The sequence below is a fragment of the Oncorhynchus mykiss genome, chromosome 27 (genome assembly GCF_057628025.1).
Source record: "Oncorhynchus mykiss isolate SJ-2025 chromosome 27, ASM5762802v1, whole genome shotgun sequence".
In the NCBI taxonomy this organism is placed as follows: Eukaryota; Metazoa; Chordata; class Actinopteri; order Salmoniformes; family Salmonidae; genus Oncorhynchus; species Oncorhynchus mykiss.
The window spans coordinates 13,338,268-13,366,140 of record NC_143048.1 but is presented as its reverse complement, the minus strand read 5'-3'; the positions used below and the strand labels follow the sequence as shown (position 1 = coordinate 13,366,140).

General features: G+C 46.6%; 2 protein-coding genes across 15 annotated transcripts in view; one reads left to right on the top strand and one right to left on the bottom strand.

The window, feature by feature from the left end:
• Positions 1–4,038: 4,038 nt before the first annotated feature.
• Positions 4,039–26,239, top strand: LOC110507552 (uncharacterized). Of its 12 annotated transcripts, none has more exons than XM_090224487.1 (29): positions 4,046–4,278; positions 5,647–5,736; positions 6,016–6,127; positions 6,777–7,008; positions 8,544–8,687; positions 8,827–8,943; positions 10,524–10,601; positions 10,882–10,986; positions 11,819–13,636; positions 14,868–14,921; positions 15,031–15,108; positions 15,371–15,444; positions 15,683–16,123; positions 16,322–16,453; positions 16,775–16,970; positions 17,195–17,278; positions 17,435–17,557; positions 17,697–17,840; positions 17,934–18,017; positions 18,156–18,224; positions 18,298–18,557; positions 22,521–22,685; positions 22,819–23,017; positions 23,203–23,310; positions 24,174–24,288; positions 24,521–24,820; positions 24,982–25,054; positions 25,153–25,275; positions 25,374–26,239. In XM_090224487.1, the coding sequence occupies exons 2-29, from the start codon at positions 5,652–5,654 to the stop codon at positions 25,468–25,470; spliced, it is 5,610 nt and encodes a 1,869-aa protein (XP_090080613.1). In that variant the 5' UTR covers positions 4,046–4,278; positions 5,647–5,651; the 3' UTR covers positions 25,471–26,239. The 12 variants fall into 12 exon arrangements, with proteins under 12 accessions (XP_090080617.1, XP_036821475.2, XP_090080613.1 ...); XM_090224488.1 differs by having other exon boundaries at positions 14,865–14,921; positions 22,819–23,011; XM_090224486.1 differs by having other exon boundaries at positions 14,865–14,921.
• Positions 26,120–27,873, bottom strand: part of LOC110507553 (SID1 transmembrane family member 2) — a 21,912-nt gene continuing 20,158 nt past the window's right edge. For all 3 annotated transcript variants that reach the window (XM_021587609.3, XM_021587606.3, XM_090224493.1), the window contains 2 exons: positions 27,657–27,770; positions 26,120–27,479 (listed from right to left, as the gene is read on the bottom strand). In XM_021587609.3, coding sequence (XP_021443284.3) covers positions 27,417–27,479; positions 27,657–27,770 — 177 coding nt within the window. In that variant the 3' untranslated portion in view covers positions 26,120–27,416. The remainder of the gene's footprint in view (positions 27,480–27,656; positions 27,771–27,873) is intronic.

Genomic DNA, 27,873 nt, shown 5'->3' with positions numbered 1-27,873 from the left:
AAACCTTGTTAAACGACACGGGACGATACCCGTAATACACAATATATATGGCACGCAGCATAACAGCTGCACCAACGCATAGGCTCTCACATGACCAACGGACATGGGAACAATAACTGACAAAGACAACAGAGGACACATATATAACATACTTATCAGGGGAAATGGGAACCAGGTGTGTGTAATCAGACAAGACAGCCCGGGGTTGGTGATAATGAATCCCGTTCAGTGAAGCCTAGAAAGCCGGCGACGTAGACCTCCGGAACTGGTGAACAGAATGAGCAGCAGTACCGGGGGATCCGTGACAAACAAGGCCTATAAACAATTAGCTCATTGATTTGTCTTCTGTAATTTTAGGAGGGTCTCACGGTAGAAATGGCCGGTGGGTGTTTTTTTTTCCAGAGAAACAAGGCATTGATGGAAAGTGATGATGACACAGGAGCATCTCTCAGATTTTCATTAGGAGCAAAGCCAATGAATATGCTTTCGCAATGATTTCGCTCAGCGGCGAAAGCAGAGGACTTCTCTGATTGATTTGCTGCCACCTTATGGAAAATGCATGTGTTGAATTAGGGGCCAAACATACTGCATGTAGCAATACCCTGCAAAAGAAAAACTACATAGACCAGCATACATTTCAAGCTTGTCCATGCTGGTCAGTGCTGGTCTGATGCTGGTCAAGTTGGTTGGAACAGCATTGCCTGGTCTATGCTGTTTTTTTCAGTAGATATTGTGACAATGTTTTTGAAATCAGATGATACTTTAAAACTATATTATTGTTATTATTGAAAAGGAAGCCCCAATTCATGGATTCAGAAAAAACAAACCAATCTATAGTGTTGCAATGTAGAATATACTGTAAAAAAAAAGGCATCATTTTGGTGACAAATTAATGGAGGCTAAACTGAGTGCATATACCTTTTGGTTGCTGTCGAAAACATCACTTTGCCCACAACAAAGCAGGATGCATTCGTCAAGGAACCACATAATTTAGAAGACGTTTTATGACAACTGTTTGACACCTCCTCATACTGGAAGGCTCCTATTGTTGTTGCACTGTTGTTGATGTCATGTGGAAGTGGCACTGCAATTAATGTATTAATTGCATGCAAAATAGAGTCTTCAATTGTAACTAATCTGACCTGTGTTTAAGAGAGAAACACTGCCACTACCTCACTCTCTAACCAAGGTGCATGAATTGAACTAACACTTGGATAAAGGTTGGGTTTTACAGAAAGAGAAAATAAATTTTCGAATGGCCTACTATGGGCTCAGGGACCAATCACAGTGGTAATACAAAAACCCCTGATGTGATTGGTTACATTGCAGAAATCCGACCAATCATTTGTTACATGGACTGACCAATAGATTGTGGTTACATGTGTTTTTCTACGTTTATTCATGTTTTATTACATTTTCGGCCAAATGCATTCATGTTTCCAATGAGAATGTGGAAATATGAAAGCACTAGCATATTACACTATAAGATTACCTGCTAATGGGATTATACTGTACTAGTTAATAAATTACAGTACTGTAAATAATTTGAGGGGCGGGGATTAGGTCCAATGAGAGGTGTCCTCTGCATCACAGTTGTCCAATCTACTAGTACTGCGATATTTCTGAGTGACTTTCAGCTCATACAAGGAGAAGACTGATCAGAGATGCAGCCAAGAGGCCCATGATCACTCTGGATGAACTGCAGAGATCTACAGCTGAGGTGGGAGACTCTGTCCATAGGACAACAATCAGTCGTATATTGCACAAATCTGGCCTTTATGGAAGAGTGGCAAGAAGAAAGACATTTCTTAAAGATATCCATAAAAAGTGTAGTTTAAAGTTTGCCACAAGCCACCTGGGAGACACACCAAACATGTGGAAGAAGGTGCTCTGGTCAGATGAAACCAAAATTGAACTTTTTGGCAACAATGCAAAACGTTATGTTTGGCGTAAAAGCAACACAGCTGAACACACCATCCCCACTGTCAAACATGGTGGTGGCAGCATCATGGTTTGGGCCTGCTTTTCTTCAGCAGGGACAGGGAAGATGGTTAAAATTGATGGGAAGATGGATGGAGCCAAATACAGGACCATTCTGGAAGAAAACCTGATGGAGTCTGCAAAAGACCTGAGACTGGGACGGAGATTTGTCTTCCAACAAGACAATGATCCAAAACATAAAGCAAAATCTACAATGGAATGGTTCAAAAATAAACATATCCAGGTGTTAGAATGGCCAAGTCAAAGTCCAGACCTGAATCCAATCGAGAATCTGTGGAAAGAACTGAAAACTGATGTTCACAAATGCTCTCCATCCAACCTCACTGAGCTCGAGCTGTTTTGCAAGGAGGAAAAAAAATGTCAGTCTCTCGATGTGCAAAACTGATAGAGACATACCCCAAGCGACTTACAGCTTTAATCGCAGCAAAAGGTGGCGCTACAAAGTATTAACTTAAGGGGGCTGAATAATTTTGCACGCCCAATTTTTCAGTTTTTGATTTGTTAAAAAAGTTTGAAATATCCAATAAATGTCGTTCCACTTCATGATTGTGTCCCACTTGTTGTTGATTCTTCACAAAAAAATACAGTTTTATATCTTTATGTTTGAAGCCTGAAATGTGGCAAAAGGTCGCAAAGTTCAAGGGGGCCGAATACTTTCGCAAGGCACTGTATATATATACACTTTCTATATATATATATATATATATATATATATATATATATATATTTTAGCAAAGTATAAGGGAAATACATACCGCACCAACAGATGCACAGATGATGCAATCTCTATTGCACTCCACACTGCCCTTTCACACCTGGACAATAGGAACACCTATGTGAGAATGCTATTCATTGACTACAGCTCAGCAGCGTTCAACACCATAGTGCCCTCAAAGCTCATCACCAAGCTAAGGACTCATCACTAACCCTGGGATTTAAACACCTCCCTCTGCAACTGGATCCTGTACTTCCTGACGGGCCGCCCCCAGGTGGTAAGCGGAGGTAACAACACAACCGCCACACCGATCCTCAACAGGAAGGCCCCTCAGGGGTGCTTGCTCAGTCCCCTCCTGTACTCCCTGTTCACTCATGACTACAAGGCCAGGCACGACTCCAACACCATCATTAAGTTTACTGATGACACAACAGTGGTAGTAGGCCTGATCACCAACAACGATGAGACAGCCTATAGGGAGGAGGTCAGAGACCTGACTGTGTGGTGCAAGGACAACAACCTATCCTCAATGTTATCAAGACAAAGGAGATGATTGTGGACTACAGGAAAAGGAGGACCGAGCACGCCCCCATTCTCATCGACAGGGCTGTCGTGGAGCAGGTTGAGAGCTTCAAGTTCCTTGGCGTCCACATCACCAACAAACTAACATGGTCCAAGCACACCAATACAGTAGTGAAGAGGGCACGACAAAACCTATTCCCTCTCAGGAGACTGAAATTATTTAGCATGAGTCCTCAGATCCTCATAATGTTTTACAGCTGCACCATCGAGAGCATCCTGATGGGTTGCAACACTGTCTGGTATGGCAACTGTTCGGCCTCCGACCGAAACCCACTACAGAGGGTAGTGCGTACGGCCCAGTACATCACCGGAGCCAAGCTTCCTGCCATTCAGGACCTCTATACCAGGCGGTGTCATAGGAAGGCCCTAAAAATTGTCAACGACTCCAGCCACCCTAGTCATAGACTGTTCTCTCTGCTACCACACGACAAGCGGTACCGGAGCGCCATGTCTAGGTCCAAGAGGCTTCTAAACAGCTTCTATCCCCAAGCAATAAGACTCCTGAACAGCTAATCAAATGGATACACCCCCCCCCCCCCCCCCACCACCACCACTCTGTTATTATCTACACATACTCACTTTAATAACTCTTGTAAGTTTGTAAGTAAGCATTTCACTGTAAGGTTTACACCTGTTGTATATTCGGCGCATGTGACAAATACAATTGGATTTGATTTAATTTTATACTCCAGTGTAGTAGGTAGCGGTAATGCAACATATGTTGGATGCCAACCGCCGTTAATCCTCATTGAAGAAGAAGAAGAAGAAGCAGTCTATGTGGTTGCTAGGGTTAGAACCAGATACTGAATAAAGCGTCCCTGGAAGCTCCATCAGCGGATTCTGTTTTGATATGTTGTGGTTGTTTAGGTAGCAGACCCAGTGCAACTGTTATGCTCATTTGTAAGGGAAAATGTCGATTATAATCGCACTTGATTGATCTTACCCTTACTGGGACAAGAGAAGAACTTGTAGTTAGAAAGGTAAATCGTATAATTTGTTTGTCCAAGTTTAAGTTTCTAGCTAGCTAATATGCTAACGATAGCTAACTACAGTAACAACTAGCTAACGTTTTCCTCTGAGATGACACCACCCTGCCTTGATCTGTCAGGGAATGTAACGTTAGCCAGCTATCTAGCTAGTTATTCTAATTTAAACGGCCAACTAGCTAATGTAGCTAACTAGCTCGTTAGGTAGCTAAACTGACGTTAGCCAACTACATTAACGTACTAGCTAGCTAAAAAGCAAAGTTAAAACTACTATACTGTCGTTTTAACTCGCTAAGTTAACTAATTCATGTTAACTCCCGCTACCCCGTGTAGTTTTATATTGAAAAGGTTTCCCCTTTTAACTGTGGTAAAGGGTTCTTCATTGTGACTAGATACACTTAGCTAGCTAGCTACCCAACTATTATAGCTAACGTTAACGTTACGTGGATAGAGTTTGCAAAACCCGATAATAGCATAGACCCACATAGGCACTGGTGTAAAGTACTTATATTTAGTTTTAAATATATATATATATAAAAATGTAAGCCCTTATTTTACCAAGTAAGTTGCCTGAGAACACATTCTCATTTACAGCAACGACCTGGGGAATAGTTACAGTGGAGAGGGGGTGTGATTAGGTTGCCAGATTGGGAATTTAGCCAGGACACCGGGGTTAACACCCCTACGCTTACGATAAGTGCCATGGGATCTTCAGTGACCACAGAGAGTCAGGACACCCGTTTAACGTCCCATCCGAAAAACGGCACCTTACACAGGGCAATGTCCCCAATCACTACCCTGGGGCATTTTTAGACCAGAGTGTGCCCCCTACTGGCCCTCCAACTACTTGGGTAGTTTTTTGGGTAATCTGTACTTTACTATTTATATTTTTGACAACCTTTACTTCACTACATTCCTAAAGAATGCTTAGCAGGACTGGAAAATGGCCAAATTCACACACTTATCAAGATCCCTGGTCACCCTCTGATCTGGCAGACTCATTAAACAAATGCTTCATTTGTAAATGAGCTACAGGCAGTTAGATTTGGGTATGTAATTTTAGACGAAAATTGAAAGGGTCCGATCCTTAAGAGTATATTTAAAACCAAGTACCTTTATACTTTTACTCAAGTAGTATTTTACTGGGTGACTTTTACTTTAGTGATTTTCTATTAAGGTATCTCTACTTTTACTCAAGTATGACAATTGGGTGCTTTTCCCACCACTGCCAATAGGACTGTACACAAATAGAGGTCCCATATGGGATTTGGTTTGTAGTGATGCATGCGCTACTTGCAAATGCAATTCAACCGAGCTAAAATGTTAAAATAGCATCTACAACATGACTATTCCCCACTTTAGTAACCATGACAGCAGCTGCTGCTCTACAGATTGGAGACCAGCTGATCCTGGAAGAGGACTACGATGAGAACTATATCCCCTCCCAACAAGGTAGAGAGGAATGATACAGAAGGGGCAGTATGGCTCCCTTTCTAGTTAACAGATCAATAGACTGTACACCGCATTGCTGAAACAGAACTACACAAGCATGGCGCAAACTATTGTAGTGGGCATCAAACACATAGGCACATCTCAAAACCAAGTAATGCTCTGTTTTACATAGACATGCTGTGCTTCATGACACATTCACTAACTTATTTTGGTTGTGTGAGAGGTCATGTAATGTTAGCTGGATATTTTCCTCACTGCTTTCTTCCCCTCCCCTGTCAGAGATCCACGAGTACGCACGAGAGATTGGCATTGATCCCAATCAGGAGCCGGAGCTCCTATGGCTGGCCAGGGAGGGCATTGTTGCCCCACTGCCTCCCGAATGGAAACCCTGGTAAGCAGGCAGGCGTCTGCCACTATACCAGAAATGGAGTCTGAACCTGGTGGCGTCGGTCGGTAACATCCACTGTTACCGACCAAGTGAATTTGAAACCGAACACAAATATTCTCACCTGTGTGGTGAATTTGTGTATGGATGGTCAACATATTTGTAGAGGGGGATGCTTTTTGTGTTACCCCAATTAATTGCTGTAAAACAGTACTTTTTATTTTATTTTTAACAATACTTTTTTGATGGTGATTCATTAAGCAAAAATAACACAGATTTGGTCATACTGACTAGTCACAATCTCACCTTTCTCTTGCATGGATCAGTTGTGTCTTGGTCGGGGTCTCGATTCACAGTCTTTTTACTGTGATCTGAGTTTGAAGACACCTGACATTGACTCCATCTCTGGCCCCTAGCAGTGTATCAACAGTGGTAGACTGCCCAGTATTCCCAGACACCATATACACCTACAATCTACCTCTTTAGAGGAAAACTTCTTTCTTACTCTAGATCCTTCCTAGCTGGCCTAGTTCAGTAAGTGGTTTCTCAAATCCCACCTATTAGTCCCACTGTTATTTTAACGTTCACTGGTCTCTTCTCCCTTCTCTGGGTTCTGAGGTGCTGAAGTGACCCCCTCCTCTCCCTCCTCTCGCAGTCAGGACGTGTCGGGGGACGTGTACTACTTCAACTTCTCCTCGGGCCAGTCCACCTGGGACCACCCGTGTGACGAGCAATACCGCAGCCTGGTAAAACAGGAGCGCGAACGAGCCGGCACCCAGCCCCACGGGCCCCTCACCACCGCCGCTAAGAAGAAGGAGAAGAAGAAAAAAGACAAGAAGGAGCCAAAGAAGAAGGCGAAAGACCAAGAGCTCCTGAAGCCACCAGGAGTGAGTGGGCGTTGTTATGTTCTGAAATACACCAAGCGCATGAAGTGACTCGCAGATGTCTCAGAACTCTGCACTGCTGTTGTGTGTAGATGTATTGGTCTGGAAATAACTTCAACTCTAAATAATGTCAAAGAAGCATGGCTCTTCCACATAGTCACTGAGGCGTAGCAGAAAATACTGTATATTGTAGAAAGGAAACAAAGTACAAAGATGAGGCCTTTAGAGTGGCTTGGCTGAACCAATATATTATTATATTATTGTCTTGGTCATCAACACGACAGTCACATACTCATGCTTGGTTGCTTCATGGCCCTAAGTTGCTAAGTGATACAGTTATACCGATATAGGGATTGTCGTAGTGATAATAGAGTTGTAAACAAGTCATTGTCCTAAGTCATTCTCCATTTGCTATGTGTATCCTTTCAGTCTGTAAACAAAGGGGAAAGTCCTGCATTGAAGGAGAGCCAGACAGAAACAGGGAAGGCCACTCTCGGATTACAGGGACCCTCTGCACCCACCCAGCCCCCTCTCTCCCCCCTGAACGCCCTCTCTAATACAGCACCCCCCAGCTTGGCTCCACTATCCCACCTGTCCACCCTCCCTCCTCTCACCTGGGCTGTATCTCCTCTCTCCCCACTGGGTGGGTCTGTCCGCTGCAGTAAGGCCCTAGCGGATGCCCAAGAGATCCTGGGCCTTTCTCCTGGCTTCTCTAGAGCTTTCTCTGACCCAGTCCCAGAGACTCAGCCTCCACCTGCCTCCTCACACCCTCCCAACACCCCTGGCAGGGGGTTCGAACTGACTTGGGGGCTAGGCCCATATGATGAGGAATGGGACAGGGCAGTGGGGTTTGGCCTAGGGCCCACTGATGACACACAGAGCCAAGCTGATGCAGTTAGTCATGGTAGTATCGAGGGGGGAGCAGAGGGCTTTGTCACTGAGGAGGTGGTGGAATGGAGGGAGGCAGCAGAAGTGGACAGGGATAGCAGTAGTGATTTCAGTGACAAGGTGGTCTGTTTGGAAGTGGAGGTAGAGGAAGGAAAGGCTATTGAACCCCAATTGCCTTCATGTGGTCATTCTACACCTGGGGCAGTGATGACCGAAACATATGAGGGAATAGAAAGCCAAGCCAAGCAGAAGGGAAAGTTCATCCCAGGAGTTCACTTACTTGATGCCAGGGACAGTGAGCAGGACCTCGTCACCTACCTGGCCCCTCTCTGTCTCTCCCCGAGGCCCATGCCCCCCTACCTCTCAGCCGAGAGACAGGGGATGAGAGAGAGCATGGCTGATCCTGCAGGGCAGGGCAGTGCAGGGAGTCGGCAGGTAGGACCACAGATTACAGACAGGCAATAGTAAAACAGGCTCAGAGCGTAAAGGACCTGTTGTAGTCATAGAAGGATTGGTCGAAGCAGGTGAATGATGGGAGCAGTATACCAAATTTGACTCCATGATCCTTGAATATCATGATGATTACTATGAACCTGACCCCTCTCCATACAACAGATTTGTTCACGTGTGTCTCTCTCTGTCTCTCTCAGCCGTTGAGCTTGGCCCTTGGGCCTCTGCAGGCCCCATTGGGGAGCCTGGGGAGCCTTGCTCCTCTACGGGGTCTTGATGGCGCAGCCTTGAGGGGGTCCCTGGGCAGCTCTGGAGGGCTGGAGTCCCTGAAGAGTCCGCTTGGGGTAAGAGCTTTCACCTTGACGAAAAATCATGATAGTTATGTACTGTATTACCTTTATGCTTATAGTGTGCTGTTCAGAGTCCTTAACCTTTTACCTATCTCTTTCTCTCCTCCTTCACTTCCTCCCTCCCTCCCCCAAGGGTCCTCTCTCAAGCCTGGGGTCCAGCCTACTGGGAGGGCGACAGGAGGAGCGCGTGTCTTTCTCTCTACCTGGGTTCGAGGATGATGAGGGTAACATCTCAGAGGATGAGCAGCCGGTACGTCTTTCAACTGGCAATGTGCATACCAGCCCTTTCAGGGCACTGTGAAGCAGAATGTTTGGAGAACAAAAGTGTTTCATTTGTGGAGTATACAGTGCCTTGCAAAAGTAGTCATCCCCCTTGGCGTTTTTCCTATTTTGTTGCATTACAACCTGTAATTTAAACATATTTTTATTTGGATTTCTTGTAATGGACATACACAAAATAGTCCAAATTGGTGAAGTGAAATGAAAAAAATTACTTGATAATTATTATTATTTTTAAATAAATAAATACGGAAAAGTGGTGCGTGCATATGTATTCACCCCCTTTGCTATGAAGCCCCTAAATAATATCTGGTGCAACCAATTACCTTCAGAAGTCCCATAATTAGTTAAATAAAGTCCACATGTGTGCAATCTAAGTGTCACATGATCTCAATATATATACACATGTTCTGAAAGGCCCCAGAGTCTGCAATACCACTAAGCAAGGTGCCCCACCAAGCAAGCGGCACCATGTAGACCAAGGAGCTCGCCAAACAGGTTAGGGACAAAGTTCTTGAGAAGTACAGATCAGGGTTGGGTTATAAAAAAATATAAGAAACTCCCACGGAGTACCATTAAATCCATTATTCAAAAATGGAAAGAATATGGCAACACAACAAACCTGCCAAGAGAGGACCACCCACCAAAACTCACGGACCAGGCAAGGAGGGCATTAGTCAGTGAGGCAACAAAGATACCAAAGATAACCCTGAAGGAGCTGCAAAGCTCCACAGTGGAGATTGGAGTATCTGTCCATAGGACCACTTTAAGCCTTACACTCCACAGACCTGGGCTTTACGGAAGACTGGCCAGAAAAAAAGCCATTGCTTAAATAAAAAATAAGCAAACAAGTTTGGTGTTCGCCAAAAGGCTTGTGGGAGACTCCCCAAACATATGGAAGAAGGTACTTTGGTCAGATGAGACTAAAATGTAGCATTTTGGCCATCAAGGAAAAATGTCTGGTGCAAACCCAACATCTCTCATCAACCCGAGAACACCATCCCCACAGGGAAACCTGTTGCAGTCTTCCAGAGATTTGAGACTGGGACGGAGGTTCCAGCAGGACAATGACCCTAAGGATACTGATAAAGCAACACTCGAGTGGTTTAAGGGGAAACATTTAAATGTCTTGGAATGGCCTAGTCAAAGCCCAGACCTCAGTCCAATTCAGAATCTGTGGTATGACTTAAAGATTGCAGGACACCAGCGGAACCCATCAAACTGGAGCAGTTTTGCCTTGAAGAATGGGCAAAATCCCAGTGGCTAGATGTGCCAAGCTTATAGAGACAGACCCCAAGAGACTTGCAGCTGTAATTGCTGAAAAACTATTGTTTTTGGGGGGCGTGAATAGTTATGCACGCTGAAGTTTTCTGTTTTCTTGTCTTATTTCTTGTTTGTTTCACAAGAAAAAATATTTTGCATGTTGTATAAATCAAATGATACAAACCCCCCACAAAAATTTAATTCGAGGTTATAGGAAAAATGCCGAGGGGGGTGAATACTTTTGCAAGCCGCTGTAAGTTAGATGTATTACTGTGATGCTGTTTGCAGAGTCCTCTTGGCTCGGCCAGACTGTTACAGAACTTGCACCTGGACTTGGATGCGTTGGGAGGAGGGCTGCAGTATGAGGTACACCCCCTTCTTCACCATGCACAACAACACAGCGCAAGAACATCAAATAGGGGTCATTCCACACTTATAACAGAACACATACCATGCTCATAACATTACATAGCACACCTACCACTCACCTTCAACTGTGAACCATTTCCCTGAAAATGTCTATTTTACAGCATAACCCCCTTAGGACTTTTCACCTACTTTCAACTCCATCAGTGATACCAGTGCAGACAAGTCCGTGTCATTATTACATTAGAAAACCTCTCTGTGTGTGTTGTGTTTCTAACAGGACAGCGAGGCCAGTGGAGTGGCCCCACCAGAGGAGAGGACAGAAGCAGAGCTACGGGACCTGGCCCTGTCTGGAGAGCACAGCCCTGAGCCCCCCCCTCAACAGGTAACATCAACACTACTGATGTGGCTCAATCTATTATGTCTCTCGCTGTCTCTTTCTCTCTTTTCATCCCACTGTCAATCCTGCCGTGTATGTCCGTTGTAGGACTTTCTAGTAGATTAAACTACACACTTAGATATATTGAACCGTCTCAAACTCATGACTATGCTATCAGATCACAAGATGCAGACCTAGATAGAACTGCTCTTGTGTACTAGATTGATTGCCTTGAACCAAAAACAACGCTTGAGGGATGGAAAGTGTAAGCTATCATTGGGAAACGAAGTAGGCCTGTTCATTCATTGAGACATAAAATCTTTGTCATTTATCAACTCTCATAAGTGTGTATGTGTGACTCTAAACACGTGTTTCGGTTCTTGTCTCGATCTCTTCCTGGTTGTGTAGCTGCTGTGTCAGTGGGAGCTGTGCTATGGTCACGGCTGCCACTGTTTCTTTCTGTTGGTCCTCTTGTCCTCATACTGTCACTGTTATTGCTTTGCCTTCTGAGTCGTTCATTTGATCACCCCTCCCCTTTAGTCTTAGTTCTTTCTGTGTGTGTGTGTGTGTGTGTGTGTGTGTGTGTGTGTGTGTGTGTTTAACTGTGTACTTCCTCTGATTTTGTCACACTTCTCTGTGTTGTTTGTTGTTGTTGAGATGACTGTTCTCTTTCGATTACCTCTACCTATGGAATGCGTGAGTGGTTTGCATGCTGCTCAGGTCCCTGTGTCTTCTCCTTGTCACAATATTTTGTCCCCCTACTTTCTTTTTGTGTTTGTCTATGCACGCCTTCCCTCTCTTTCTCTCCGGGTGCCACCATCCTCCTCTTCCAACCAAGGACTCCCTTCGTGGACGCCACCTCCCCTCCTGTCCACCATGCGGAGGCAGCAGGGACTGCCCCCCTACTCCAGACCCCCAGCATGCTAAAACTAGAGACAGTGGAGAGGAGGAGGAGGAAGATTATGAGGAGGGGTGGGGAGAGGATGGAGAGAGTGTGGTTGAGGAGGAAGGAGGTGAAGAGGAGAACCAGGGAGAAGAGGGACAAGCGAGTGAGAAGAAGAAAGGAGAGGAGGAGGAGGAGGGCAAGGACGTTGAGGCTGAGGTCACTGAGGAGGTAGAGTGTGTAGAAAAGTTGGAGGAGGCAGAGGAGCAAAGTGATGAGGTCATAAAGAGGTGTGTAAAAACTGAGGAAGGGGAGGAAGAGGGGACTGGTGACGTAGTTGAGAAAAGTGTGGAAAAAGTCAATACAAAGGAGGAAGAACAAGGAAGTGATGAAAAGATAGAGAGATATCTTGGAGAGCAAGAAGAGAGGGATGAGGTAGTAGAGCAATGTGTTAAAAATGAAGAACTTGATAAACAGGTAGAGGAAAGAAATGAGCTGGTTGAGAGTGGCGTTAAAAGTGAGGGAGAACAAAAAGCAGAAGAGAGTGATGAGGGAGTTGACAGACGCAATACAAGTGAGGAAGAAGGAGAGGAAAAAGAGGGGGAACAGGAGGAAAAGAGTGATGAGGCAGTAGAGAGATATTTGAAAGAGATGGAAGGAGGCGATGAAGAGGAAAGTGAGATAGTGGGTGAGAGAGATTTGAAAAGCAAGCATGTGGAAAGGAAGGAAGAGACTGTCAGAGACGGTGTAGAGGAGAAGAAAGAGGAGGACGATGAGGCAAAGGGAGATGAGGATAGGGATGAAGTGTTTGAGAGGTGGTTGAAAGAGGAGGAAGGCAAAGAGGAGGCTGAGGAGGGTGAGAGTGAGGTGGTAGAGAGATGTGTGAAAAGTGAAGAAGAGGAGGGTGAGAGTGGGGTGGTAGAGAGATGTGTGAAAAGTGAAGAAGAGGAGGGTGAGAGTGGGGTGGTAGAGAGATGTGTGAAAAGTGAAGAAGAGGAGGGTGAGAGTGGGGTGGTAGAGAGATGTGTGAAAAGTGAAGAAGAGGAGGGTGAGAGTGGGGTGGTAGAGAGATGTGTGAAAAGTGAAGAAGAGGTGGACGAGGAGGGTGAGAGTGAGGTGGTAGAGAGGTGTGTGAAAAGTGAAGAAGAGGAGGGTGAGAGTGAGGTGGTAGAGAGATGTGTGAAAAGTGAAGAAGAGGTGGACGAGGAGGGTGAGAGTGAGGTGGTAGAGAGATGTGTGAAAAGTGAAGAAGAGGAGGGTGAGAGTGAGCTGGTAGAGATGTGTGAGGAAGATGTGGAAGAGGAGGGTGAGAGTGAGGTGGTAGAGAGGTGTGTGAAAAGTGAGGAAGAGGTGGAAGAAGAGGGTAAAGAGGAGGGTGAGAGTGAGGTGTTGGAGAGGTGTGTGAAAGGCGAGGAAGTGGAGGAAAGTGACAAAGTCTTGGAGAGATGCTCACCGAGTGAAAAACGAGCTAGTGAAGGAGTGGAGAGCAGTGAGGAGGAGGTGGAGGGGTGCATCAAAAGCGAACGAAAAGAAAAGGAAAGAGACAAACTTGAAGAAGACAGTGATGAGGTGGTGGAAGAAGTGCAAGCCTCACCGAAACCCAAAACATCCACAAGCTCAGACAAAGTAATCGAGAGATTTGAACCACAAACGGTCCAAGTTAGGTCACTGGGGCAGAAGAAGAAGATAGCGGACCTTAAACGAAGTGACAACATGGAGGTGTATGTGGGGAAGAAGAAGAATGTGCCCAAACAAAGCCCTCTACCAGCAGAGGTAGGGGTTTGGTGTGCTTTGACCATGTCGTGGCCCCTGCCCTGTGTGCTCCCCCTCTGCATGCACCTCGCCCCTCTCTCAGTCAAAGGAGACACCAATCCACTCCCTGAGGGGCTGTGTGTGTCCCAAGTCCCAACCCTGATGAATCTAGCCCCCCATGGTCTCCCTCGCACATCACATTGGTGTCTTTGGTCTTTACACACATTTTTGCCAGTCCAGTAAACCTCCAGCCATTGGGCTTCTAACACTTCAGCCCCTGAGGACTGGATTGGAATATTCTGGTCCCCTTGTTGCCAGTTTTTCCTCCATCCCTCTTCCTCCAGAGCTGAGCACTGCAGCCCCACCTGTCAGGCAGCCCCATAGACAGTCCCATCCTCTTCTCCAGCCCCAAAGGCAGCCCTATCCTCTCACACAAACCTCTAGGCAGCCATATCATCTCAGACAAACCTCTAGTCAGCCCTACCCTCTCAGACAAACCTCTAGTCAGCCCTACCCTCTCAGACAAACCTCTAGTCAGCCCTACCCTCTCACACAAACCTCTAGGCAGCCATATCCTCTCACACAAACCTCTAGGCAGCCCTATCCTCTCAGACAAACCTCTAGGCAGCCCTATCCTCTCAGCCATACCCAAGGCAGCCCCATCCTCTGTCAGCCCCCTAGCAAGCCCTATCGTCTCAAACAGCCCACTTTGGGGCCCCATCCTCTAAGTCTACCACCAAGGCACTCTAATCCTTTCATCCAGCCCCCAACCCTCTCTGGCAGCCCCACCCCCTATGACAGCCCCCAAGGCAGCCCCACCCTCTCAGACAGCACCCAAGGCACGCCTACCCTCTCAGACAGCCCCCAAGGCAGCCCTGTCCTCTCATTCCAAACTTGCAGTACTGTAGCCTTTGTTTCTCTGTCTCTACTACCTGCTTGACCAGCCATGTGTTTGCGTGGTATGGGCATTTTGTCTGACTCTTTGACGCTTGTCTTCCCAAGCTTTGCTCATCAAGCCATGGGATGGCTGCTCTGTGCTGTTGGCTAGTGTATTGTCCCTTTGCTGCTGTACTTGTTTTGCCCTACTACGAGAGCCTTCATAGTTGCTGTGTGTCCTCCTGTGTGACTGGGTGTGTATTGCTGAGAATGGCAGCATACATCCATGTCTGGTCTGGTCTGGTCTGGTCTGGTCGAGGTGATACGGTGGCACTATGCTTCCTGTCGGTGACTGAGTGTGTGTTTACATCAGCAGTCCGAGGCCAGCGAGCACATGGAGGTGGCCTCCTCCTTCACCAAGGACCTCAGGGTACTTTCTATGGCTTGACAACATGCTTTGTAATGTAACATTTAAACAGATATTATCAAGGGGTGTGTTTAGTAAACACTAACAGTGTTCTGTTCCATTTTCCCTTTAGTCTGGTTTTGGCTCCAAGTTGTCAGAGAAAGTCCTGGACCTGAAGGATCTCTCCCCTGCTGTTAGTCCACTCTTCCAGGTACCACACTTTCTCCTCCTCTTCCTTTCTTTTCTTTTTCTCCCTCGCTCGCCCCTCTTCACCCTGGCTCTCCTCTTCACCTCCTTCCTCCTCAGCTACAGTCTCTTTCCTCACTTGGATGTTCTCAGTCACAGGGGTTCTCTGTAGAGTCTGTAGGCACAGTTTGTACCGTTGTTTTATTTTGAGAGTAACACTCACATCATGCCACGTGGAGTTAGATGTTAGCATTTGCTATTCATCTAAAAAAAAAAATATTCCGCAGGATGAAGAGGGCAAAGTGAAAGTCAGTGCGGCAGAGGAGAAGGAACGGAGGAAGAGGGCAGAAGCTGCAGAGAGGTTGGCAGACAAGACTTTCTGATTCTGATAAATGCCCATACTTCAGTGGAATGTCCTCTCTGAATTTGAAACACACATTGTGATACAAGCGTATTGTCACTGTCACTGCTGCAGTAGTATGTCTCTCGCACAGATCTGCAGTCTAGAGCTGAGCCAAATCATTTATCTGACTTCCCTCCCTCGCTGTCTCTTTCTCTCTCCACCCCCCCCCCCCCCCTCCCCGGCCCCCACTCTGCAGGCGTCTTCAAGCTGCAGGCAGGGAGGATCCAGCAATGGAGGACAGGCACCCCAGCCAGTCCAGTGAATCCCAACAAAACACAGGGTCCTCCCATTCTGAGCCGGAGCCCCGGCCGCGGGCCGAGGGGGTCAGCACCAGTGCCAGCCTAGGTGTGCCGGGGGTCCAGGGGGTCAAGCGTCCTGACACCTCCAGAGGCCGCCTAGTTGGGAGCCCCCACACCCACTACAAGGAGGAAGCCCCCAGACCGGGGGAGGACAGCAGATGGGCCCAGGAGGAGGAGAGGGAGAAGGAGAGGAGGGAGACTGGGAGGGAGATAGAGGAGGAGAAGGAGCGTGCGCTGCGGGAGAGGCAGGAGAAGGTGCGCCTACTTCAGGAGGAGCTGAGGCGGGAGGAGGAAGAGGAGGAACAGAGGCTGAGGGAGGAGAGCGAAGAGAGGGTCAGGTAGGCATCCAAGCAGCAGGCCACGGAGTGGTCAACCTCCCTCATTCTCCACTAATGTCCACTTTTATAGTAGTATTTGTGAGCTGTGATGCTCCCTGTGAGAGGATATGACTCAGTGTTGATGCTTAGTGCTGTGTGACAGTGCTGCTTATCTCACCCGCTGCTGTTTGTGTGTTCTGGTCCTGACCGGTCTTCCAGGAGCCTGAGGGAGAGGCTCCAGAGTAAGGGGAGGGAAGAGGAGAGCAGGCTGAGTGTGGAGTCTGAAAGCAGGCTACTGGAGCTGAGGGAGATGGCCCGGAGGGAGAGAGAGAACCAGCAACGCAACGTCAGGTGACTCATCTCTCTCTTCAATTCATCCATCTGCTTAAGCACACACACACGCACACACACACACACTTATTCACACGACAGCAATCGCCCTGGAGTGCTCCAGTGACCCTTAGATCACACGCCCAGCGACCATAGCCGTATGAAAATGACACTACTTCACATAACTATTCTGTGCTAAGGCAATACATTCTTACTGCACATACAATAGGTATACCATACCGCTTGGCCACTGGAGAAAAACAAGACCAAAATATATTTGAGCTAGGAAATGATTGTGTGTGCGTGCTTGCTACGTTCGCGTGTGTTTGTTGTTTTTATCAGGGAGGAGGGCGAGGCGATGCTGAGGCAGCTGCGTGCCACCCTGGAGGCGGAGAGAGAGGCGGAGCGAGAAAGGATAGAGGCCCAGAGGAGGCGGGACCTAGAGCGACTGAGGGAGGAGTCAGAGGAGGAGCTACATGCAGAGAAGCGGAGACTGCTTGGGGAGCGGGAGGAGCAACTCGACTCCCTCAAACAGGAGGTGGGGGAAGGGGAGGTGGGAGAGTGGCGGTGGGGGTCGGGGAAGGGAGGGGTGGAGGTATAGGAGAGGGGCCTTCCAATACACACGTGAACTTGAAACAACTGAATGTGTACTGTCTGGACTCATGTGTTTGGGTTTTGTGTGGGGAATGCGTGGAGGGAGTCTAGGATAGTGTGGTGTGTGTCACACTGATGATGGTTGAAGACAGTGTGTTGTTGTCTTAGGGGAGAAGCAGTGCCAGTGAGAGGCAGAGGGAGTTGAAGAGCCCTCGTAGCCCAGAGCAACATCTAGCAGAGTACCAAAAAGAGGTGATAGAGAACACACACACACACTACTTCCCACCTTTGGTACACAAACTTTTAGCCCCTCATCTCACTGACGACATATTACCATAACAGTGTCAGTCTAAACCCTATGAAGTGTTGTGACATTATGTATCCCTCCCACTCACTGTCTTGGTCCAGTTGGGAGACGTGCTCCAGGAAGTGAGGGAGGAAGTGCAGCGTGACCACGGCAGGAAGCTGGAACAGCTCAAAGACGACCACCGCAGAGAACTCAACTCAATCAGAGACAATTATCTGGACCAGGTGAGACACAGTTCAAGGGTCACAGCTTCTTGTAACAGGCCTGCTGCTAACTCATTATCTATTTGTGTCTGTGTGTGTCTGTTTGTGTGTGTGTCTGTGCGTCTGGATGTGTCTGCATGTTTGTGCGTTTGTCCTCCAGGAGGCTGTCCAAAGGGAGCAGTTGCTGTGTGCCCTGCAGGAGGAGAGAGATCGCCTGCTGGCCACCCACAGCGCCCAGCTGGAGAGACTCCGTACACAGCTAGACTCCCAGCTCTCCAAGACCCGCCAGACGCACACACGCAAGGTGAGGACAGAGAGACACACACGTGCGGCACGAACACACACACACACACACACACACCGTGTATCATCTCCAAACACCTATGTCATCCCTTAGGAGGCAGGGATTCAGGAGCTGGGGGACAAGCTGGAGCTGAGAGCCAGAGAACTGAAGACCCAGGAGGCAATACTGAAGACCCAGGTAGTCAATCAATCACTGTTGCACTGATATGTGTATTCATGACTACCTGGAAGACGTAGGGATGGCCTAGGCTATGGAATGGAATGAACTGTATGTGTGTGGTTGGGCGCTGTTGATTAAAGGAGATGCACCTTTCAGGCAGTGAATTTGAAGAAGAGGCGGCAGCAGCTTGGGGATGAAGAGGATGAGATAGACAGAGGAATAGAGGTGAGGATTCATCATCATCGTCACCACCTCTGTCTTCGTCATGCTGTAGATTTTAAGCCTGTGATGTTTTTAGGCTCTGCCTGGAGTCATGCAGGAGAGAGATGGACTGAGAGAGGATCTGGAGCGGGTGGAAGGACAGAGGGACAGGGCGAGGCAGGAGGCGGAGAGAGCGAGGGAGGAGAGGACCAAAGTGAGAGACGAGTTGGAGACAATTAGGGAGGAGAGGGACAAAGCGAAGGAGGAGAGCAGGAGGATGAAGGAGGAGCGGGACCGGCTAGAGAGCAAGGTGGAGCTGCTGCAGGAGCGCTGTGATCGGCTGTGCCGCAGAGTCAGGTACACACACACACACACACACACACCTGGCCTGTTAGTTCGGGTCAACCTCCGTTCACTCCTGTTTTATTGTCAACTTGCAACTGACAGTAGCATGTCTTTCAGACTTAGTGGGAGACTTCATGTCTAGCTTGCCAGACGACTGAGCTATTTGTCAAGCGGTTGATCTAGTCATCAAGTCAAATTGCATTAGTCACATGCCCTGAATACAACAGGTGTAGACCTTTCAGTGAAATGCTTACTTACAAGCCCTTAACCAACAATGCAGTTAAAAAAATATGAATAAAAATAAGAAATAAAAGGAACAAGTAATTAAAGAGCAGCAGTAAAATAACAATAGAGAGACTATATACAGGGGGTACCGGTACAGAGTCAATGTGCGGGCGCACCGGTTAGTCAAGGTAATTGAGGTAATACGCACATGTAGGTAGAGTTATTAAATTGACTATGCATAGATAATAACAGAGTAGCAGCGGCGTAAAAGAGGGGGTGAGGGGGTGCAATGCAAATAGTCTGAGTAGCCATTTGATTAGATGTTCAGGAGTCTTATGACTTGGGGGTAGAAGCTGTGTAGAAGCCTCTCGGACTTAGACTTGGCGCTCCGGTACCGCTTGCAGTGCGGTTGCAGAGAGAACAGTCTATAACTAGGGTGGCTGGAGTCTTTGACACTTTTTAGGGCCTTCCTCTGACACTGCCTGGTATAGAGGTCCTGGATGGCAGGAAGCTTGGCCCCAGTGCTGTACTGGTCTGATCACACTACCCTCTGGCTTTCGGTCGGAGGCCGAGCAGTTGCCATACCAGGCAGTGATGCAACTCGTCAGGATGCTCTCGATGGTGCAGCTGTAAACCTTTTGAGGATCTGAGGACCCATGCCAAATCTTTTCAGTCTACTGAGGTTTTGTAGTGCCCTCTTCACAAGTGTCTTGGTGTGCTTGGACCATGTTAGTTTGTTGGTGATGTGGACACCAAGGAACTTGAAGCTCTCAACCTGCTCCACGACAGCCCCGTCGATGAGAATGGGGGCGTGCTCGGTCCTCCTTTTTCTGTAGTCCACAATCATCTCCTTTGTCTTGATCATGTTGAGGGAGAGGTTGTTGTCCTTGCACCACATGGCCAGGTCTCTGACCTCCTCCCTATAGACTGTCTCGTCATTGTCGGTGATCAGGCCTACCACTGTTGTGTCATTGGCAAACTTAATGATGGTGTTGGTGTCATGCCTGGCCGTGCAGTCATGAGTGAACAGGGAGTACAGGAGGGGACTGAGCACACACCCCTGAGGGGCCCCTGTGTTGAGGATCAGTGTGGTGGGTGTTGTTACCTACCCTTTCCACCTGGGGGTGGCCCGTCAGGAATTCCAGGATCCAGTTGCAGAGGGAGGTGTTTAGTCCCAGGAAGAGGTCGGCCAATTTCAAGTTTTCATAACAATCGGTAATCTGCATTTTTGGACGCTGATTATCGATTACATTGCATTCCACAAGGAAACTGCGTGGCAGGCTGACCACCTGCTACGCAAGTGCAGCAAGGAGCCAAGGTCAGTTGCTAGCTAGCATTAAACTTATCTTATAAAAAAACAATCAATCTTCACATAATCACTAGTTAACTACACATGGTTGATGATATTACTAGGTTAACTAGCTTGTCCTGCATTGCATATAATCAATGCGGTGCCTGTTAATTCATCATCAAATCACAGCCTACTTCGCCAAATCGGTGATGATTTAACAAAAGCACAATCGTTGCACGAATGTACAGTTGAAGTCGGAAGTTTACATACACCTTAGCCAAATACATTTAAACTCAGTTTAAATTCTGACATTTAATCCTAGTAAAAATTCCCTACCTTGTGTCAGTTAGGATGACTACTTTATTTTAAGAATGTGAAATGTGAAATGTCAGAATAATAGTTGAGAGAATTATTTATTTCATCACATTCCCGTTGGGTCAGAAGTTTACATACACTCAATTAGTAATTGGTAGCATTGCCTTTAAATTGTTTAACTTGGGTCAAATGTTTTGGGTAACCTTCGACAAGCTTCCCACAATAAGTTGGGTGAATGTTGGCCCATTCCTCCTGACAGAGCTGATGTAACTGAGTCAGGTTTGTAGGCCTCCTTGCTCGCACACGCTTTTTTTTTAGTTCTGCCCACAACTTTTCTATAGAATTGAGGTTAGGGCTTTGTGATGGCCACTCCAATATCTTGACTTTGTTGTCCTTAAGCCATTTTGCCACAACTTTGAAAGTATGCTTGGGATCACTGTCCATTTGGAAGACCCATGTGCGACCAACCTTTAACTTCCTGACTGATGTCTTGAGATGTTGCTTCAATATATCCACATAATTTTCTTTCCTCATGAGGCCATCTATTTTGTGAAGTGCACCAGTCCCTTTTGCAGCAAAGCACCCTCACAACATGATGCTGCCACCCCCGTGCTTCGCGGTTGAGTTCCCTCGGCTTGCAAGCCTCCCCCTTTTTCCTCCAAACATAACGATGGTCATTATGGCCAAACAGTTCTATTTTTGTTTCATCAGACCAGAGGACATTTCTCCAAAAAGTACAATCTTTGTCTCCATTTGCAGTTGCAAAACTTAGTCTGGCTTTTTTATGGCGGTTTTGGAGCAGTGGCTTCTTCCTTGCTGAGCTGCCTTTCAGGTTATGTCGATATAGGACTTGTTTTACTGTGGATATAGATACTTTTGTACCTGTTTCGTCCAGCATCTTCACAATGTCCTTTGCTGTTGTTTTGGGATTGATTTTCACTTTTAGCACCAAAGTACGTTCATCTCTAGGAGACAGAACGCGTCTCCTTCCTGAGCTGTATGGCGGCTGCGTGGTCCCATGGTGTTTATACTTGTGTACTATTGTTTGTACAGATTAATGTGGTACGTTCAGGTGTTCGGAAATTGCTTCCAAGGATGAACCAGACTTGTGGAGGTCTATCGTTTTTTTCTGAAGTCTTGGCTGTTTTCTTTTGATTTTCCCATTATTTCAAGCAAAGAGACACTGAGTTTGAAGGTAGGCCTTGAAATACATCCACAGGTACACCTCCAATTGACTCAGATGATGTCAATTAGCCTATCAGAAGCTTCTAATTCCATGTCATCGTTTTCTATAATTTTCCAAGCTGTTTAAAGGCACAGTCAAGTTCGTGCATGTAAACTTCTGACCCACTGGAATTGTGATACAGGGAATTTTAAGTGAAATAATTTTAAGTGTATAACTACAACCTAAAATTTCTTATCTGGGAATATTGAAGAACTGGGAATATTGAACCACCAGCTTTCGCATGTTCTGAGGAAGGAACTTAAACATTAGCTTTTTTACATGACACATATTGCACTTTTACTTTCTTCTCCAACACTGTGTTTTTGCATTATTTAAACCACAATTGAGCATGTTTCATTATTTATTTGAGACTAAATAGATTTTATTTATGTATTATATTAAGTTAAAATAAAAATGTTAATTCAGTATTGTTGTAATTATCATTATTACAAATATATATATAAATAAATCTCCCCGATTTAATCGGTATTTGCTTTTTTTGGTCCTCTAATAATCTGTATCATAAAATCATAATCGGTCGACCTCTAGTCCCAGGGTCCTTAGCTTATTGATGAGCTTTGAGGTCACTATGGTGTTGAACGCTGAGCTGTAGTCAATGAACAGCATTCTCACATAGGTGTTCCTTTTGTCCAGGTGGGAAAGGGCAGTGTGGAGTGCAATAGAGATTGCATCATCTGTGGATCTGTTAGGGCGGTATGCAAATTGGAGTGGGTCTAGGGTTTCTGGGACAATGGTGTTGATGTGAGCCATGACCATCCTTTTCGAAGCACTTCATGGCTACAGATGTGTTTGCTACGAGTCTGTAGTCATTTAGGCAGGTCACCTTAGTCATACTGAAGGTTCAATGTTATTCCAATGCCAGTACTATTTCAGTTACTAACATGTGATTTTATTGCAGTGATTTGGAGCAGAGTGAGATCAAGAGGCCTACTACTAGACTGGACAGAACAGAGGAGGAGGCGGCGAGGAAGGAGGAGAAGGATAGCGAGGCACCGCCCTCTACTGCTGGACGGGAGAAAGTGCTGCATGTGGAAGATCTGAAAGAACCTCCTGTCTTGGATGAGTATGTGTGTGTGTGTGTGTGTGTGTGTGTGTGTGTGTGTGTGTGTGTGTGTGAGAGAGCATACATGTTGCACCCTTCAATCCTGACTAACTTCTATGTGTGTGTGTGTGCCTCTCTCTCTTCCCTCTCCCAGCTTGCGTCAGTATATCTCCTCTGAAGGGCTGTCCCTGCAGAAAGCCCGGCGCTTCCTGGAGAGGGAGAGTGGTCGTCTGAGTGAGAGACAGGCAGCACTGCAGGCAGCTCAGGCCCAGTCCAGCTCCTCTCAGTACCCCAACACCACCAGCCACGCCCAGGCCACACAGGAGATGTACAGGAACCTGCAGCAGGTGCGTGTAAGTGTGACTCCCTTCCTTATCCCTTATAGACTCCTACACCCGGCCCTAGTGCCCTTGTGTCGAACATTCATGAAGTGAGAGAGTATACATGACCTCCGTATGTAACTGTCCCTGGATCATCTTTCTCTCTCTCTTTCCCCCACTCTCTGTCTCTCTCTTTCGTTTCCTCTGTTCTTCCTCAGGAGGCCAGTGACGTGGAGGAGTTGAGGGTGACTGTGAAGAGGGGGAACTCGCTGCTACGCAGGAAGGAGGAGAGACTGCAACAGCTAGAGAGCTCCGTAGCTGAAGAGGTGCCTTAGTAGTACACCATAACACCTTTATATACCACATATCCTGCCCCCTGTACTACATACCATGCCCATAACGTTAGGCATACTGGAATAGCTAATAAACACACTGTACACTGAACGGACAAAATATTAAGAACACCTGCTCTTTCCATGACACAGACTGACCAAGTGAATCCAGGTGAAAGCTAAGATCCCTTATTGATGTCACTTGTTAAATCCTCTGTAATCTGTGTAGATGAAGGGGAGGAGACAGTTTAAAGAAGGATTTTTAAGCCTTTAGACAATTGAGACATGGATTGTGTATGTGTCATACACGCGGTTGCTGGGCAAGGCAAAATATTTCGGTGCCTTTGAACAGGGTGTGGTAGTAAGGGCCGGGCGCACCGGTTTGAGTGTGCCAAGAACTGCAACGCTGCTGGATTTTTCGCGCTCAACAATTTACTGTGTGTATCAAGAATGGTCCACCACCGAAAGGACATCCCGCCAACATGACAGAAGTCAACATGGGCCAACATCCCTGGGAAACGGTTTCAGCACCTTGTAGAGTCCATGCCCTGCTATTCTGAGTGCAAAAGGTGGTGCAACTCAATATTAGGACGGTGTTCCTAATGTTTTGTAACGCTCACTGTATGTACGCGTTTACATTTTTACGTAACATTTTGGTCATTTAGCAGACACTCCTATCCAGAGAAACTTAGTCAGTGCATTCAACTTACGGTAGTTAGGTAAGACAATCCCATACCACAGTCATTGTAAGTTAAACTTTCAGCGAAGTCAATGATAGTAAGAGAAAACGTGTGTTAGAGTTAATGGCAAGTACAAAAGTATGGAGTTTGTTTTTTCTCTTGCTTTATCTTGCCCAGGTCTCCCCTCATCACTACTATGATGACCAGGACAGACTGGTGACTGATAGGAAGGTGGCCTTTGATGTGACTGAATCGGAAATGAGCAGCGTCAGCAATGGCCTTGATGGCCCTGGTGAGAGAGACAGACATACTGGAGTATTCATAGCAGGCCTGTACTCCTCCTCTGCCAAATTATTATCATACTCTCTCTCCCTCTTTATTATTCCTCCTTTCCCCCCCCTTTCACCCACTCCTTCCTCTCTTTCACAGCTCATCCCTTGTTCTTCATGTGTTCTGACATTGCCTCCCTTTCTCTCTTGCGCTCTCTCTCCCTTTGTCTTTCCCTCTCTATCTCTCCTCTCCAGGTGAGGATCCCACAGTGCCGGCTAAGGTGCAGCACTTAGCCGAGTCGCTCCAGCACATCTCTGGCCAGCTCAGCACAGTCCTGGGGGCCCTGGGCTCCCTGACCCAACGCCAGACCCCTTACCAACCTCTCCCCCTACCCCTGCCCCTCTGCCAGACCCGAACCCCCACCTCAATGCCTCTTTCACAGCTCTCCATGCCTCTGTCTGGGCCCTCCTGGGCGTGGGCCCCTCACAGCACCACCATCCAGCCACGGGGTTCTGAGGACCTGCTCAACAGCCGCTGGGCCAAGCTCTTCCCTGGTACATCTCAGCCAAAGAGATTCAATATCATATGTTATTAAATACGCGTTCTATTTAGTTCTGTGGACTGAAGAACTCTGTTCTGTGTAGTTTCAGGTAGGGTGAGGAGTTAGTTTATTGGTTTAACAAGACTTCACTTCTCTTTGTCCCTTCTTCCATAGGGGCTCCTATTGAGTCCATAGCCACCAGTTCCTTGAGGACGCATACGCTTTATTCAGAGTACAGTCCTGCAAGGTAAATAGGGAAATTATTTGTTATAACTGTCACTCATCCCTTTCACAGTAGTCTGTCTTGTTGAAGGAAGGTGCTAAAGACATGTGTGTTTGTGTTAGCGAGCAGGCTCGTAGTCTGTCCTCCATGCAGCCTAAGTCGGTGGAGATGGATGGCCAGAGGCTACAGGGTCTGATCGACGGCAACAAGAGATGGCTGGAGACACGCAGGAAAGACCCCAGTGTGTATCCTTCTGTAAAAATGCTCACACATTACCACATTGCACAACTTTATAATGGAGCTTGGTTCAGTCTTGTAAATGTCCTTAACAGGTTTTCATCAGACCTCTGTTCACGCGTTATCGGACCCCCCCAACTATGAGTGGACTGGTCCAGCTGAGCCTGGATGACAACAACCAGATTAAAGTGTACCATTACTAAAGGGGGGTGGGTGGAGTTACATACGGAGCAAGGATCAACACAAGCAGATAAAGATGTACTGTTACTGAAAACGGGCTAAGGACAGGGGTGGGTTTTTAAAATTAACTTGGGAGTAATGCAGGGATCCCTCTAGCTCTGGTCCAGGGCGTTACTAGAGGAACCCCCTCGACTATGTGTGGACCAAAGGAACACCCTGGACCAGAGCTAGGATTCCTCTACAACCAGGTTTACATATCAGATTACTGTAAGAAACATTTTTAAGACTCCTCTAGTGAACTCCGCTTTAGCTGTAATTGTGTTTCAGTGGACTAATTTTATTCCATTGGCATGCAAGGGTGAATAGTTTGGGATTATGGAGACAATAGCCCCGTAGTCAACAAACCAGTTTGTTTCCTAATTTTTGGGCCTCTGGCTATTTAAATGTTTCAAAGGCAGATTGCATAGTTGTGACATATACAATAGGTGCTTCACTTTATTAAGAGAGACATCTCGAGGTTGGAGTGAGATACTGTTGATAGCTGACATAAGATCATTGTCATGGTATCAGGTTGTATAAGAGACGCGTCACTCATTCCGCTGTGTGAGAAGTTCAAGCCATACCATAATAACCACTACAAGGACAAGACAATGACTTGTGAGGGATTCGCAGTCTTTATGAAATTCTGGTAAGAGGGACTCTTCCAGTGTTTTACTGTGCAGATAGATGTGAAATTTTTACCATATTTTTTTATAAGAAATGTTTTAATAAATGTAAAGTGGTGTATATTCATAATGCCAAACTTTCATTCTTTTTCGTGTTTCAGTATTTCATTTGTCTACATTAAAAAGTGATCACCAGCGTTGTATTCATTGGGACACCCAACAGAAAGTGTTGCAACTTAAATGAGAATTTCTTGGACAAGTTCAGGTAGTCCCTTCATGATTGTCAGTTACCTTACGTTTCGGTGCCTAATGAACACAACCCAGGACCTTAGGTCTGGATTTCCTCTTCATCCTGCTTGTCAGTTACTTAAAATGCAAAACCTAGAGACAGATTGTACTAATGCGAAGACTACACCTTTATCATCGTGGACACAAATTTTATTCAGTAGTCACATAGTCCCAAGTTCTTATCCTACAGTGCAAAATCTATTTTTCTCACCAGCTAAGGACGTAGTTAGTTTTATTTTTTAAATGTTACCTTTATTTAACTAGGCAAGTCAGTTAAGAACTAATTCTTATTTTCAATGACGGCCTAGGAACAGTGGGTTAACTGCCTGTTCAGGGGCAGAACGACACTGTACCTTGTCAGCTCGGGGGTTTGAACTTGCAACCTTCCGGTTACTAGTCCAACGCTCTAACCACTAGGCTACGCTGCCGCCCCGGACGTAGTTAGTATTTAAAATACAATCGTTGATCTCTCTCTGGGACAGATCCATCCAGTATCAGACAGCCATAGAAATACAAACCACGCGCATGATCAGAACATTAAAGGCCACAGACAGACTGGACATGGAGTGTTCTCACTCCCCTCCCACACACACACACACACACACACACACACACACACACACACACACACACTTATGCTCAATCATATATACACAGGCACACACACTATACACGTTTAAATGCATTGATGGAGTTGCAGGTGAATAATGATGCAATATAAATTAAATTCAAACCGTTATCAGCAATAAGAAAACACAACGACCACAGTAGTATTGGATGGCAGTAAGGAGAAATGTCAGCATGTCCTGGTGAACCAGACTCATTGATTGGCACGCCAAGTGTCCATACAGATTCCAACTCCGGGGAGGGCGCACCGTCCTTCCCCAGCTCTTTGATTGGCTGAGAGATGCCCAGCTCGCCTGCAGTCAGGGAGACATGCCATTGGGTGTCTCAGTTGCCAATGTGTCACTACTGGCCAGCAATAAATGTTAAGGCGGAGCCAGAGAGTAGCTTTCTCAGAAGACGAAAATCTTGTCTCTCTGGACGTCGTCCAAGTCATCGTCCATGGTGAGGAGAACCTGGCAGAGAAAGCAGAGGAGTCAGTCACTATATAAGATGTTACTATCTGGGTATGTATGGGTCAGGAATGGGGTCTTCATCAAAGCTCAGCCACTTATGACGTGTGCAGTAACCATGTCCACGGTGTGAAATCTGTATTCCCCTCCCCAGAGGTGTGCGCACACATACACACTCACCAGGAAGGAACCAAACATGGCAATGGAGGACAGGAAGTGCCAGATGTCGTGGTCGTCGAAGAAGGAGAGCACGATGCAATCACGATTGTGTTCCCGGGACTCGGCAGGGGTTTTCTACGGCAGGGGGAGAGGGGACAAAGCAGTCAGCGCCAAAGTGACATGAGAATGTTGGGGTTATGTGACCATGGCATGTGGTGTGTGAGCATGTGATGTTTTC